This window comes from Genypterus blacodes, unplaced genomic scaffold (assembly GCF_046128005.1).
Source record: "Genypterus blacodes isolate CSIRO-AG114 ecotype Tasmania unplaced genomic scaffold, CSIRO-AGI_Gbla_v1 ptg000007l_1, whole genome shotgun sequence".
Taxonomy (NCBI): Eukaryota; Metazoa; Chordata; class Actinopteri; order Ophidiiformes; family Ophidiidae; genus Genypterus; species Genypterus blacodes.
The window spans coordinates 4,755,469-4,770,949 of NW_027466821.1; the positions used below are offsets into that span (position 1 = coordinate 4,755,469).

At 45.4% G+C, this 15,481-nt stretch overlaps 1 protein-coding gene across 2 annotated transcripts in view; it reads left to right on the forward strand.

Annotated features, from left to right (window-relative positions):
* Positions 1-11,337, forward strand: part of pdzrn4 (PDZ domain containing ring finger 4) — a 47,867-nt gene extending 36,530 nt beyond the window's left edge. For both annotated transcript variants that reach the window (XM_076153014.1, XM_076153022.1), the window contains 6 exons: positions 3,536-3,634; positions 5,149-5,211; positions 7,599-7,700; positions 7,944-8,060; positions 8,406-9,479; positions 9,810-11,337. In XM_076153014.1, coding sequence (XP_076009129.1) covers positions 3,536-3,634; positions 5,149-5,211; positions 7,599-7,700; positions 7,944-8,060; positions 8,406-9,479; positions 9,810-10,382 — 2,028 coding nt within the window. In that variant the 3' untranslated portion in view covers positions 10,383-11,337. The remainder of the gene's footprint in view (positions 1-3,535; positions 3,635-5,148; positions 5,212-7,598; positions 7,701-7,943; positions 8,061-8,405; positions 9,480-9,809) is intronic.
* Positions 11,338-15,481: the final 4,144 nt, after the last annotated feature.

The window sequence follows — 15,481 nt, forward strand, 5'->3', positions numbered from 1 at the left end:
GCCATCAGCATTGGGATGATGATGTTAGTCACTCGGACAGCCTGTCGTCAGTCCGTCCATCTGTCCATCCATCTGTCTGTCCAACACTTTGGCTCAGGGGCAAGCTGTTTCTACAACCTCGTGAAACTGGCAAAAAAAAAACTGGCCACTGGAACTGGATTCGTCTAGCAACACAGTCGGGACACAATCTCCCATTTTTGTAGGTATCTCAGAAACCTATGAAATGATTTCTGCATTTTAATATATAGCGTTTTTTGTGGTTGGCATAGGATGAATCCTAATGTATTCGATGACCCTCCCCAGTTTGTAGTTCAGAAACCTCAAATCATACTTACCAGAGACACTCCTGCTCCTTGGGTGATGAGCATTTTTCAACGTTGGACTCTAGCTTATAGAATATCTTACATTATAATAATTTTCATATTTTGGAGATCATTCAGTATTGTAGGCTCTATGTATTGTGGGCAAACAGCTTGTTCCTTTTTATGAACGCTGGCAGGTAGACTTCAGTCGACCAATATTCAGTTGTCCAAAGGGAAATCAACTAGGGACAATCCCGGATCAACCCAGGATGGACACAGCACAGTGCTTGTTTAGAGAAAATGCATTTTTATGGCTTCCAAACTGTGACCAGAGTGCACCAGCTCCATCCCCCGCCCCCTCAGCGATGCAATGGGACACAAGGTCACGGCCGTGTCAGTAATATACAGGCGAATAATCCAAGGCTAGGCTGATGTACGGCGCGCTCAAGTCCCAAAACAATACAGGAAAATGGCCTGCCGAGAGAATACATGAAAACAAGTCGCCCCCAGTGAAAGGAGCATCCAGTCTTCACATTGTTGTGCAGAGTGAAGCGACGTCCCTGGGTTTAAGACGCAAGGCCACACTCTATACCAAAACCGTCCACTCCAGAGACCGGCATGTTTCAGGCACTGGCAGCTCCAGGTCTCCATTGTGTGTTGTTTTTTGACGTCGTCCTTCAGCATCACTTATGCGTCTTTTCACAGCACCTCTTCAAGCTGATTAGAAAATTTTGAACATGTTCTGTGGTTAAAAGAATGCACGCGCACACACACACACACACACACACACACACACACACACACACACACACACACACACACACACACACACACACACACACACACACACAATCACACACAGAATATTCAAATTTTAGTTTTCAGGTTCGGGGTTGATAAATAGAAATCACAAGTAAAACAATAACAGAATTTTGTCATTTCTATAGCTGAATATATTTCATTTTCAAAGATTCCAAGACCCTGTGACTCTGCATTGGATACTCTTGTATTGTTGATGGAGGGATGGACTTTATGTGACCAAATCTGTCGAATTTATAGTATTTATACAGTTTTAGCAACATCCGGTTACATATTCATTTATCAGTTAGTGAGCTGCTCCACTGGCCCTGTTAATAAATGGGCTTTTCTGAGATTCGCGTGTGTGTGTGTGTGTGTGTGTGTGTGTGTGTGTGTGTGTGTGTGTGTGTGTGTGTGTGTGTGTGTGTGTGTGTGTGTGTGTGTGTGTGTCAGTCAGTGTCATGCAGGCAGTGGTGTGCACCCACAAGTCTCAGGAATCGAAATAGACGCATTACACAAGTCTGACAGCAGACTGAGGTCATTCTGGGTGACAGTGATGGGTGACGCTCGTCTGCTGTCAGTCGTCTTCCCCGGTTTAATAGGCACTTCCTGGTTCAGTGAACTGCATTCTGGGTCATTAGGATTCCTCCGCTGCCAGCTGTGGCCTACCTAGCCTCATCTGGATGAATGAGTCTCCTGAGTGTTTGGGTGCGCGCATGTCTGCAGTGGCGGTAGCAACGTAACAAGGTCGGCGTTACACACACATTCGCTTGCGCACACACACACGTGGGCATCCTCACTTACCTTTGTTCATCCATGTGTATCTAACTGAAACATGAATGGCTTTCCTCTCGGGTGAAGCAGAGAATAGGGCCGCCATCGCTCCCAGGAACATCACTGGCTGACAGCTTTGGCTTCCATTCAAACTGTTTGTCCATGTGGGGCACAAAATAGATTTCATAACTCATGACATAAATCAGAAACACACCCTAATTAACATTTTTTTTTGCATCTTACGTGTGCAATTTTGTCGCAATTGACCCAAACTAATAGGAGAACGTCATCATCTGCAGTGTGGAAACAATAAGCAATAAACATCAAGCTCGCTGGCACATGGAAAGCCATCGCAAAGTGATTATTAAACTGAAATTTCACCAGCAGACGGTTAATGTGCTAAAGGACAGAACACGTCTATTGTCAATATGTCTTAGTTTCTCATCTTCTTCAGTAACATGTGGTAAATGTGATGTTTGTCATTCCTCGTGTGTTTAAGCGATGCGTTGTGAGCCACACTGTATGCAGCTGGTATTTCAGGCTCTGTATGTGTGTGTGTGTGTGTGTGTGTGTGTTGAGATCATGGTGTTGCACTATAGTAAACTCTTTGGAAACCCCCAACCTTTGAAGGTCAGTGTTGTCTACACAGGGGGTTAAATGCCACAAAAATTAATTACTTCCCCTGTCAGTCTCTGCTATCATGTTTTCCCATGACAAAATAAGGGGTTGGTGTCGGTGGTGGGGGGGGGCTTAATCCTTGCAACCCCCCCCCCCCCTCACTAACACCAACAACACCCCCACCCTCGCCCCCAGTTTACCCCGCTTTCTTCCACTTCACAGTGGCGAAATGAGTTTGGCAGCGTGGGGTTAATGAAGATCACCTCTGGCTTTATCTCTGTGCGATTACCTCCACACACAGCAGAGATCAAACCGCGGCGGCAGCGGCGAGTGGCGCTAAATGTACGGAAATTTCCTATGGGAGGCGAAACGTGCCTTCAAAGCCCTGCCCCCTGAATGTCGCCCCATGCTGGGTTCAGCTTCATACTGTAGACTTTGCTTTCATTGATGTACAGGGACTCGTGTTGATGCTGCGTGTTTGTGTTTCAATATTTCATTTTAGTTGTTATGTTTTAGTGTTTATGTTTTTCTTATGTCTTCTGTGTGTGTGTGTGTGTGTGTGTGTGTGTGTGTGTGTGTGTGTGTGTGTGTGTGTGTGTGTGTGTGTGTGTGTGTGTGTTGTGTTTGTGTGTGGTGCCTGCTGCAGTTTAAACTCTCATTCCGGGTGAAGTTGGAGCAGCTGTGAAGGAGACCAAGATTCTATGGGACCACTGAGGAACAGATTAATATTTCCTCAGTCTGTGTGTGTGCTAGAGAGAGAGAGAGAGAGAGAGAGAGAGAGAGAGAGAGAGAGAGAGAGAGAGAGAGAGAGAGAGAGAGAGAGAGAGAGAGAGAGAGAGAGAGAGAGAGAGAGAGAGAGAGAGAGAGAGAGAGAGAGAGAGAGAGAGAGAGAGAGAGAGAGAGAGAGAGAGAGAGAGAGAGAGAGATTTCCTCTCCTTAGTTATCACTCAAGGTCCAACTGTAAAGCAGTAGAACAAAGTCTCAGACTCAGATTTTAGCTTTTAGCTTTGGGTGAACGTTTGTCTTTGTTTTGTTTGAAACAGGAGGTGGAGCTGTGCAGGCAAAACAGCCAGGAGAAGCTGGGCCTGACTCTGTGCTACAGGACCGACGACGAGGAGGACAACGGCATCTATGTCAGCCAGGTAACGACACCAAACTGCACCTGGATCATAACTTTATAGGACTTGGTGGTAACTGTGTTGTTATTAGATCAGACAAGGGCTGAGAAACGCTGGAGTATAAACAAACGCTGCCAGATGAGGTCAGACAGAGACGAGGTGAGTGTGAGATCAAACTTGGATGGCCGGTGATCCTTGTCTTTTCAAGCAGGAAGTAATTACAAATTGACAAGAGATCCCACTTGACTTCCCCCTGGCCGCAATTCCAGAGCCGAGAGTGAGTTCAACTATTAAGGAGTGTGAATGAGCCACGCACAGCTGCGGAGAGAACGCCGGCTTGAAATGTGATTCCCGTCCTGCCGCTCATCTCTCCTCCTCCTCCTCCTCCTCTTCCCCCACCCCCTCCCTCTTTTAGTGTGTTTTAATTGAAGGTTTTAATTAGCCCCGTGCAACAACCTACTCTTCCCTCAGAGTATTAAATAACACACACTCCAATCGACCCCCTCCAAACACCACAGACATGTTGGGAACGTGTTACACAGACATTCTTCAATGATTATAGCTGATGATGAATTACACCTGTTCCACGTTCTCTTAGTTCTGAAGTCATTATCGAACAAATGAATCATATTTAAAGACTAACGCCTGCATCATTCTGTGAGGCTGAATGATGGACTTCAGGTATTTACAGTAGATTCTGCTCAAGATTACAGTTTGTACTGCACTACGTTCTTTGAATTGAATTATGAGCACAAATATGCTTGGAACTCAAAGGAGTTACGGGCGATGAAGGCTTTAAGCACTGCAAACCGTATTAAGATTCTTGACTGCAGGTGCAGCTCCAATCCCATTACGAACACAAATGTGGGGGTGTGAACAGTAACGGCTGCCGCGAGGATTACAACGCCGCCATAAGGTTTTAAATGGCAGAAGATTACCAAGACACGCGGCACAGTCAGCTTTAACAATAACATCTGTTTAAACTATAAACTTTACCTGCTTTTCATCTTGAACCGCTGGAAAAATATGGAATGTCAAAATAAAATTGACAATACCTGCTGAACGGAAGCAGTCAGTAAAGAAGTCATCTATTTTTGGTATGTTTGATAAGAGGATAAAGATGCAAATGTGCCTCATTAAAATGCATTTATGCATGCTGTTTGTGCAACTTTGGGAACATTTTTTATCCACCTGTTTTTCCTCCATCTCACAATCTCTATTGATCTTCAGTGCAACAACAACAAAGTCTATGAAATGATTCTTGAGGCCTTGTTGTGTTGTTGTAGCTCCCATGCAGACTCACTTGGATGCACAGTAGAAGATAAGAGATGTAGTATGTAGTATGATGTTGTTTCTATTCGGCTAGAAATAGACATTTTTGACTGACTGCCTTTACTTTCCCCCCTGCTGTATGAGTTTCTCTCTCATATTGCCTTGTGTCTCCTGTGACTGGAAAGGCTTATGACACCTCAGCTTTAAATGAGACTGACTTTGACCTGCAGTCTACAGATATGAATGATTTCTGTTCTTCTGTACAGGTGGAGCCTAACAGTATAGCAGCACGGGATGGCCGCATTAAAGAGGGAGATCGCATCTTACAGGTAGGCAGATCCATCCAGTTGACACCTTTTCACGTCACCTATCTGCAGAATGGACCCTTATGGAACCAGAGAACACCATCCAGCTTCCTAAAGTAATGTTCTCCAAAGATCTCTCCAAAGAAATGCTCCAACTATCAATCAATATGACTCACTTTCCTCCTTTGATTGTGTGAGAATTATACATACACAGACACAGACATGTTCTCCAAAGTGCTTGTAAGACATTCATGCTGTCTGCTTGCGTCTCCGGTCCAGGCAAGCATATGCATATTTAATCGCTGTACTTCACTGGGGAAATTAAAGGTCCTTAGTCGCAGTTATACCCGGCACTACATCATTGCGAAAGCTCTCTGTCTAATCATGGGGAAACCAATCCTTTTCTGGCTCTAATGATAGAAAGCATTACACATGTAGAGATCCTTAAAAAAAAGTGTTTTTCAAAGATTGCTGCAGGCGAGAATGGCTGAGTGTTAAAACTCCTGCTTGTTTTGACAATAACAGACTTCTCAAATTGTTTATTGAACATATTCATCAATCATTCAGTCCAGACTCGTAAAAGTCTGGAAACCTTTTATTTGATAACCTTGTAGCAGCAATAACTGCGATAACCTCCACCAAATATTTCCTGCGGCTACTGATAAGACTTCCAGTGAGGAGATATTAGGACCATTTCTCTCTACCAAATAGCTTCAGGACAAATATAAAGGCATCCCATTACAGTCTACATGGTTACACTTGTGTTGTTTCACCAAAATGTATATTTTGAACAAACTTACACTAGTACTGCATGGAGGTTCTGCCTGGCCAAAATTAAAATTTAGTTTGAAAAGTGCTGGAACTCAAGCCATGAAACTGAGGCCGTGACACCAGACACAACCTTCATTCTTTACTAGTATTAATAAGTGTAAGATTGGACAAAATTGAAAGGTTTAAAAACACAGATGAGATGATAGTCTACTTTTCAGCTGACTCTGTTCTGTGCCTTTACAAGTCTTCACTAGGGGAAACAGAAAAGTGACATTTAAGCAGCAACAGACAGGTAAAACAGAATGTGATATGCAAAACAGGAGGTCTTGTTTGGTTTCATAACCCACTCCTTCCATCTCCCCAACTGTCGGGGGACCACCCCCGGTGTGAGCACAGTCCCACCACACACCCTGTGCATCCACCACATGCACACACAGACACAGTTGTACATACAGAGGGGTGATCTAAGTTCTGTGCTTAGCCTGGTGTTGAACCAGGAACCTTGTGGACACCGCACCACTTCTCAACCAATTGAGCCACAGAAGTGTTGGGAACTCATCGTCTCTGTGTGCTTGTCTCTCGGCTCTTGCTCTGATCGGCCCTTTGAAAGTAATGCAAAACACACGAAGACTCAAACCAGGAACCTTGTGGAGACCGTGCCACGTCTTAAACGTGAGCCACTGGGAAGAGCAGGGGCTTATGAAGCAGAACCCAAAATACAGTGTGACCTCCTGTTTTGTGTGTCTCTTTGGGTATTCCATGTGTATCTGTAGTAGTAGTAGCTGTTTAAATGATATTATTTCAATTCTGTTTATGGTTGTTTGCCCTCCTCATCACCTTCAATTGTCTTTCCCCCTGGTGTGAAGACAGGCAGTCGGCATTCGGAACTGAGTCAGCTGAAAAGTAGATTTTATCTTCTCATGGGTGCTTTTAAATCTTAAAATTCTGTTCAATCTGACACTTATGAATACTAGTACAACATGGCGGTTGTGTAAGTAAATAAGTGTATATTGTTGACTCTATTTCAGGGCAGTACCAATACTCACCGGTGTTGCATGACAATTAGAAATTTAAAATTAAATTCACCTGAATTTAATTTAAATTGACTTTACTCTCAATGGCAGTAAAATACAAAGATACTTGTTTCAGAAATTGAAAGAAAACACATGTCAGCTTTGTCTCTCTCCGTATTCATTGTATACAGGGTCCCCTCCCTGCCCTCATTCTCTCACTCGGGTGTGTATCTGTTTTGCAATAGAGTGAGTGATTGGGGGAGGAGAGCCTGCTGTACTCCTGGCCCTATTATCTCCCCGTGACAGGGCCATTACTCTAGCGAGGAAAGATGAACGCCACCTGTCAGAGAACAGTTAATTGTGTGTCTGGATGTGTGGTGAGCGTGGACTCTCGTGAGGGCCGACTTACACACTCGCAATTGACTCCCCTTACCAAGCGCGCTGCCTGCTCAGGTCTTTCCTGTGGGGAGACACAGACATATTAAGTGTTAAAGAGGCAGCTAGTATGTAAACAAGGAAGGTGTGCATTGTCTTTACTGCTATTTTTCACAAATAAAAACATGCAAACTGTGACAGGTAACATGAAGCTGATGATGAAACACGACTGTTTTTGTGTTTCATGCACAGATTAATGGCTGTGAAGTGGAAGACAGACAGAAAGCTGTTGCCCTGTTGTCAAGTGAAGATACCAAAAGTATCATACTGCTGGTGACTCGGCCAGAGATGCAGGTAAGTGTGTGTGTACACACCCATGTTTTCCAACGTATCTTGACAGCCTGCGTCATGTCAAGTAACAGCTCTCGCCTCCCTAAGTGCCATTTCGTTTCTGTCTGACTGACAGTGTGATTGTCTGGATTATACACACACACACACACACACACACACACACACACACACACACACACACACACACACACACACACACACAGAAACCCATAGAGACAGATCTCTGACTGAATGTTGTGATTTCAGCTGGAGGAGGAGGTGTGGTTGGACGAGGAGCAGCAGGAGCTCGTGGAGGAACTAAAGATGGAGCTCCTGGAGGAGAGGAGGAAGCGGAGGGAACAGAGTTTCAGCGGGGGGGATGAGGTAAGGGTGTGAGAGAGAAGCGAGAAATCAAAGCGGTGACAGAAATGCACACTTAATAGGCAGCAAAGGCATGGAAAGATGGAGGAGAGGAGGACGAGAAGAGAGACAGAAGAGGATACGGGGGTAAATGCAGAGAAGTGAGGTTGACAGGCAGGCGTCTACCTAAGTGCACAGCAGCCTATTATAAATCTTGTTGTTCTCCCATCTACAATATAACATGTTACCCCATTATGAAGAGCACGGAAGAAGAAATAAATAGCATGACACACAAACACAAGAAGCTCTTACAGGTCATTGAAAAGAATTCATGGAATACTAACTCTGGTGTCTTTCCTCTTTCGGCAGCATCAAGCTGAAGAGGAGATGAGCACAGACACTGCCACCTGTTCCTCCAACAATATAGACAAAGACAGTGGGTTCGGGCGCAGCACAGAGAGTCCAGATCAACAACCTCTGCTGGCCAGAGTCCACAGAAGGAGCCCTGCACATTGCCTGAGGGATCGCTGGCGGGCGGAGCATCCCCACACCCAGGGTGACAGGAGGCCCGGGGCCGTCACGCCACAGGACACCCAGGGCGCTCCGGCGTTGGCCAAAGGGAAAAGCCGTGAAGGGAAATTAGTAATTCGCAATGGTGGCGGTGGGATTCTGGGTCTAGAGAATCGCTTCCAGCAACTGCTAGAGCTCAAGTGTCAAATCCGAAATGGAGGCGAGTGCGGTGTGTACTCCATCCGACACAGCATAGAGTGTAGCCTCACAGAGCAGGCGGGAGGGGACGAAGATGACATCAGCATCGGCGGAGAGGGAGGAGTGGAGCAGGAGTTGAGGATGCTGAACGAGGAGCTGCACAGCATCGAACTGGAGTGCCAGAGCATCATGCAGGCCCATCAGCTCCGCCAGTCCCACCAGCTGGACGACTCTCAGCCGGCTACCTCCCCAGGACGAAGCCCTAAAGACGGGCACAAGCGGCACGGCAGGCTGGCCGATATCCACGAACACCCAGAGAGGTCAGACAGCGACAAGGTTCGAGAAAAGGACAGTTCCAGTGCCTACAACACAGCAGAGAGTGCCAGGTCAACGCCACTGGGGATGGAAAGATCTCCTGACCACTCTCTGCACCGACACATCAGCATCACCAACCAGAAAAACCTCAGACTGGCCTCCTCCGCGCCCTCCATCCCCATCCCCATCCCCAAGCCCCAGGGGACGCCCAGCCGCAGCAGACCGGACCCCGGCCCCGTCATTTCCAGCAGTCCGGACCAGAGCAACCCCTCCCGCTCTGAGTCGGACCCCGCCCTGCCCGCAGATGATGAGAGGTGGGAGAGAAAAGGGCGGAGCAGAGACGCTAGGAGGGGCCTCCCCTACGCCTCTCCTTACCAAACAGCCCCCCATCAAGGCCAGGGGGCGTCCAGGCAAATTCAGGTAGGTAACACTCAGCGACAGACATGTATGGTTGGTGACACACAGATTCCACACGTGGGTCAAGTTGGCTACATTCTTCAAATAATAAAAAGTAGTGTCATTTTGTTCGTGTTTGGTTTGATAAAGGTCATCTGAGGTCAAGCAGCTCAGCCGTAGAAGCACTGAAATAAGTGTTTGTTTACCAAATAACTTCACAAGGTGCCTTGAACTGGTTGAGGATCATTGGCTAAATAAGAAGGGAATAATTCCTTGGTAAATGCACCGCAGCACCACTTTACTCCTTATAAACTGGGCTCTGTGCTGATGATGTTCTCCTTCTGTGTGTTGCAGAGCTACATGCAGCTGCTCCAGCAGCATTCGTCCCTGGAGTATTCCCAGAGCCAGCTGAGTCTCTTGAGTGTCTGCAGAGACTCAGCACACCGCAACGGTCGTCCCGGGGAACCCAGACTGGAGTGGAAGGTCAAAGTTCGAGCTGACGGCACACGCTACGTGGCTCGGAGGCCCGCTCGCGATCGCATCCTGAGGGAGCGGGCCCTGAGGATCAGAGAGGAGAGGAGTGGAGGCATGACCACAGATGACGATGCCATGAGCGAGATGAAGATGGGCCGTTACTGGAGCAAAGAGGAGAGGAAGCAGCACTTGGCGCGCGCCAGGGAGCAGAGGAAGAGGAGGGAGTTCATGCAGAAAAGCCGCCTGGAATGTCTGAGGGAGGGACCGGCCAGCGGAGCTGAGGGCAAGAAGGAGATCAATATCCTGGAGCTCAGCCACAAAAAGATGATGAAGAAACGAAACAAAAAGATCCTGGATAACTGGATGACCATCCAGGAGCTCATGAGCCATGGGGCCAGAGTCCCTGAGGGCTCCAAAGTCCATAATGCCTTCCTATCTGTCACAACAGTCTAGTGGAAACAGCAGTGTACAGTGATACAGCAGGAAGCCTCTGCTTCCTCACACTCAAGCTGAGGACATCAGCAGCAAATCTGATGCCAAAGCTTGAAGAAAGAAAAAACTCTCCTATTGTGTCATCGCAGCAGTTCACCTTTGACCTCTGCCATTCACAAAATGAAAACCACAGGACTAACAATGGCAACTTAAGCAAAAAAGAAGAACCACCAACAAATTGTTCTGTTCGTTCCTGTTTCATGGCATGTGAAGCAGTACAACTTCACTTACCTTGTTCAAGGTGACATTTTTTATAACGGGGAAAAATACAATATTTTCACACTTTGTAAGCTGTGTAACATTTTGTAAAGAATTTTTACGCTGAATTTCACTGTACTGTATTATTTAATCTACGTATTATTGTTGAAAGACTACTAACCACACAGGCAGTGTATGAATGCCAAACCAAGACAAAGACCCTGTTTACATTTGGTCATTTAATCCTCAGTACCTGAGTTTCATCCTGACGGTGTATCACACAGAGTGTTCAATGCATTTGGCTCAGGATACTTGAAGCATTTAAATGACCAAGTGCAAACGCCCCCAAAGAAAGCTGTGAAAAACATTGTGAAATCCTTAGAGGACATAAAACGCTTCATAACGTCACTTTTACAAATCTCCATTTAAAGCACTGACATTTTTAACAGGCTATTCCAAATGCTCACATTATTCCCGGCTCGGGAACTTCAACTGTTTTACCTCAACAAACAGTCAGAATTCTGTTCCACTACACTGTTGGCTAAACAAACCATTGACTTAAGGATCCCCGACACTTGCAAATCGCAAATGTACACGTCATGTAAATAATGTTAAATAGATTCCTGTTTATATTCTGTACTGTTTCTATTTATTGTAAATTAATTTTTATGGTCTATTATAATTGTTTCACACGAAATGGCAGCACATGTCAATAAAACGCATCGTATTTGCTGCCTCTTGACTCAAATCTGCCTCTTTTCACTGCAAAAACCAAAGGCCAAAACTTACGTCACTTGCCTGATCTTGATTTCACCGGTGTGTGTGTGTGTGTGTGTGTGTGTGTGTGTGTGTGTGTTTGTGTGTGTGTGTGTGTGTGTTTGCCTCCAAAGCGCTGCCACTAGCTGACCAAACTGCTCACTTCCTGCCCTGCAAGAACACAAAAGATACACAAAGATTAGAAATGCACTCAGAGATGCCACATTGACAACTACAGCGCCACCATCAGGTCACTGCAAGTTGCACTTTTTGTACAATGAACATTTTGCCAGAATTTTAACTTCTGGTTAGAAAGCTTTTGCATTATAAAAGTTACACTTCAAAGAGCTAGAGTTTGTTATGTTGTTACAGTATCTCCACCAGGCAGAATGAAATAATGATCATAAAGGTCCTGACCTCTACACCCATCAGCTGTTTATAAACTTCTTGCGGTTATCCAACACTGCAACTTGTGGATTTCAGAGTTTGTCTTGACTTAAATGTAAGAATATTGGAAGAGAATTTGAATTGGAAGTTTGCCAGAATAGTATTTGCGTTCAGTGAACTCCTTCCTCCACAACAAGTTCAGCGTCTTGCCCAAGGACACCAAGACGAGCAGACATGCTTTCTGCTGCCGGCGACCTTTGCCAACTTATTTCCAGAAGATACAAAAGCTCTCTGCTTTAGTGGACTCAGTGTATTTTGTTGATGTTGCTTCCCTGATAAAGAAGAAAATATTAATCAGATCCTTATTCCACCCTCCTCCTCCTCCTCCCTCTCCACCTCGGTGTCAAACACAGGCGTTATTCATTCAGTCAGTGTCAAACACGCTGTGTTATGCCTTGCTGCCGCCTGAAGTTTACATCTGAGGATTTGAAAGGCACAAGAGCAGCACTTAGGCTGCACTGACATAAAAACACGCTGCAGTGTCTGTGAGGTAAACACGCTGCTTCCTGCAGAGAACAACACCTTTAATCCTGCGTGAGAGCGAATGTCTTGCTATATATATATAGATATATCTATGCGCTGTTGCAACATTGACACCTCAGATATTCATGCTCTAGGCCACAGGCTGGGGTAAACAAACTGCAGCAATTAGAGGGATGTAATCAGGAGCATCGTGGCAAATTACTCATGGAATCATGGAAGTTGTCGACCCCTGCTACTGTTTTATGTCAGTCACGAGACGGAAACACAACACAAATGATGATGGCTCTGACACGTGAGTAAAATATTGGAAATAGGTCACTTCTATAGAGCATAAGGTGTACGCAAAAGCCATATCCATGTGGTGAACTCTAACCCTGCTCAATATTGCAATTACCACTTCGCTCTGGCATTAGTCTACTTTGCCTGAACACATGCAGGGATTAGACATGAGCAGCAGTAATTGCTGCACCTGGAGGTTCGCCACACATGCTCCCAGATCGAACCAAATCCACCTAATGCTCGTGTTTCACTCGCAGCTTTGTGGCCCCATGGTGTAATAATTTCCCGTGCAGGCTACGGTATTAATGTATTCACACAGGAATGGCTGCCTGTATGTGTGTGGGGGTTGCGTGTCCATTTAGTGACAGCAAGCATCAAAGATAAACTATACTCCCATTTCAAAGAATTTAGGAGACGCCGGCAAGTCTCCCAATCCCCTGTCAATCTCCAGAGTCTGTCCACAACCCAGTGAACTGAAGAATTAATGAGACATCAGACCGGCATCCCCAACGCCAGGCCCTATATGCATAATATTCAATCAGGTAAGCAACACACAGACTAGCCCCGCTTCCTATTCCCCCTCTATAATATCCTATCAGTTCCTTCAGTGTGACAGAGGAGCTAAGGAGTGATCCCCTGCAGTCAGCTCGGTATTATGAATGATTAATACCAGTGTGCGCAGCAAAGATAATTGAATGTGTTGATCTGTTACAGACCAGTGTGTTCTATGCTACAGGAAAGCAAGATGATGCGCGGCATAATGCTCAAACACGGAGGCTTAGGTCATTCAAGACCTGGAGGCATAAACATGACAACTATAGAATATGAAATGAATTGGCTCAGAGCGTGAGGGAGCCCAGTATTCAGTGTTTTAAAGCTAATGATGAGTGATGTCACATAGGCCTCGTTTACACCACTGCATTAAAATGGGATTATTAGGCATGACGAGTCGTCGCTTGCAGAAAATTGCTGCCCGCACTTGGAATGCAGCCACCCTGAAACATTATGAATAATAGTAATAACTTGTAATTGATGAAGTTCATCTCTGGAACAAGAATCACCGAGTTTAATATCGTAATGACGTCGGATCTCAATGCAGGAACGATCCAGATAATTACAACGGTTTATAATGCAAAGGTGTAAATGCTTAAGTCCCACAAACCTTTACAAGCTCAAAATATAAACTAAATGTACCATGGGATTAATAAATGCAACGCTTGATTGAAGAGAAACTGTAACAAACTATTCATGACATTGTTTTCATTCATTACAATCATGAGCTGAATTCAGGAAAAAGCTTAAATCCATATTTGTATTTCTTTAGTTATAAGCTACACATGAAATATTAGACCTATAGAAGTGGTTGAACTATGGAGGGCAACGTGTTCATTCAGTGTCGCTGTGCTAGAATGTTTCATGCAGCTCTTTTAGCCACACTGGGATCTATCCTCCCATAACGGAATGCCACAAACACACACTGTACACATGAATTCCAATATAAACTATTTGCTCTATTTTCAGCCATTCTTCGTCTCATCTTGCTCCGTCTCATTCAAATTCCAGCAGCTGAAGCGAGCGGAGCGGGCAGAGAGCGGCGACGTGGCGCAGATGAAACAGCTCGCTATCCTGCCTCCCTTTAATCTAACGCTGCCTTTGAAGCGGCAGAGAGTGAGGGGGGACTAGAACAAAGTCAGGGCCGCTTCACCGAGACGCCAGTGTAGGCATCGGAATGGGAACATGGGTGACACTGTGTGTGAGTGTGTGTCCTTGAGTGTGATCATATATCGAGTGTGCCTCCATAAAAACTGCTCTGTTAGAAGTAGAGGAAAACACACTCGTTCGGGGGAAAAGCGGCATGAGAGTCGAGGGATTTGACCCCAGCTGAGGTCAGAAACGCTTCCTCCCTTTGCTAATATCACTGAGGCCAAATATACGTTTCTATGTTTTGAAGGAGAGCTGAAATGCTTTGCTGCTGAAATGTCCAATTTTCCACGTACTTCAGAATCTTGCTTTAGGGTCACGCTGCAGGATGCTGCATAGGCGCTTCCTGTTTCAACCACAAACCTCAGTGACGAATGGCGCCTTCTACCTCAGCAGCTACTGTACAGCCCAGGTGCCCTTGAGCATGGCAATTACCCCCAATTTCTCCAATGAAGGCAGAAAATGGTAAAACAGTAGCAGGCTGTGGTTATGCTGGGTTGCTCCCAGGTATGCAAGCGTATTAATGCGGTGAAGAAGAAGAAAAAGACGAGGAGGAAGAAGCTGGGAGTCTAAAAAAAGGGCACGCTGGCTCAGCAAAATGTTTTTCCTGCAACAAGGGCAAGAAAAAAAAAATACCTCAACATGCAAACCAACTCTGTCCCGCTCTGTGTGTTTTATGTTATAGAGGGAATGTATGACCTGCAGGTGTACATTTGATCAATCAGTGCTGTTTGTTCTCTTGACAACAACCGAGTGTATATATCATATATAAGGATACGCTGCCCAATCAAGGATCAGGCGTTATGACGGAATAAATAAGTGATTAGGCCGGCGTAATGGCTGATTATTTTCCCTTCATTAAACCCCTATTGATGGTCTTAATTATGCACTAATGGCTCTTTCAGACTTCTAATTAGCAAAACTGATATTTTTCACTGACTTTTGCCACAGAAGTACACACAACTTTCCCCCACTCGTGGAAGAAACCGCCGCCGGACAAGAATCCAGCCCAAATGCAAACAAAGAGGTCAAAGACGTTAAAGCGTTAAAGCCAAATAAACAGGAATTCATACAAACCAAGTTATTAGTATCTTATTAAAGCTAGAGCTGACTGGAAACACACAAGTGCAATTTTCTGAGATCTGCCAGGCCAATGAGATCATTTCAACTGGTTTCAGAACTGAGCGTCAGTATCT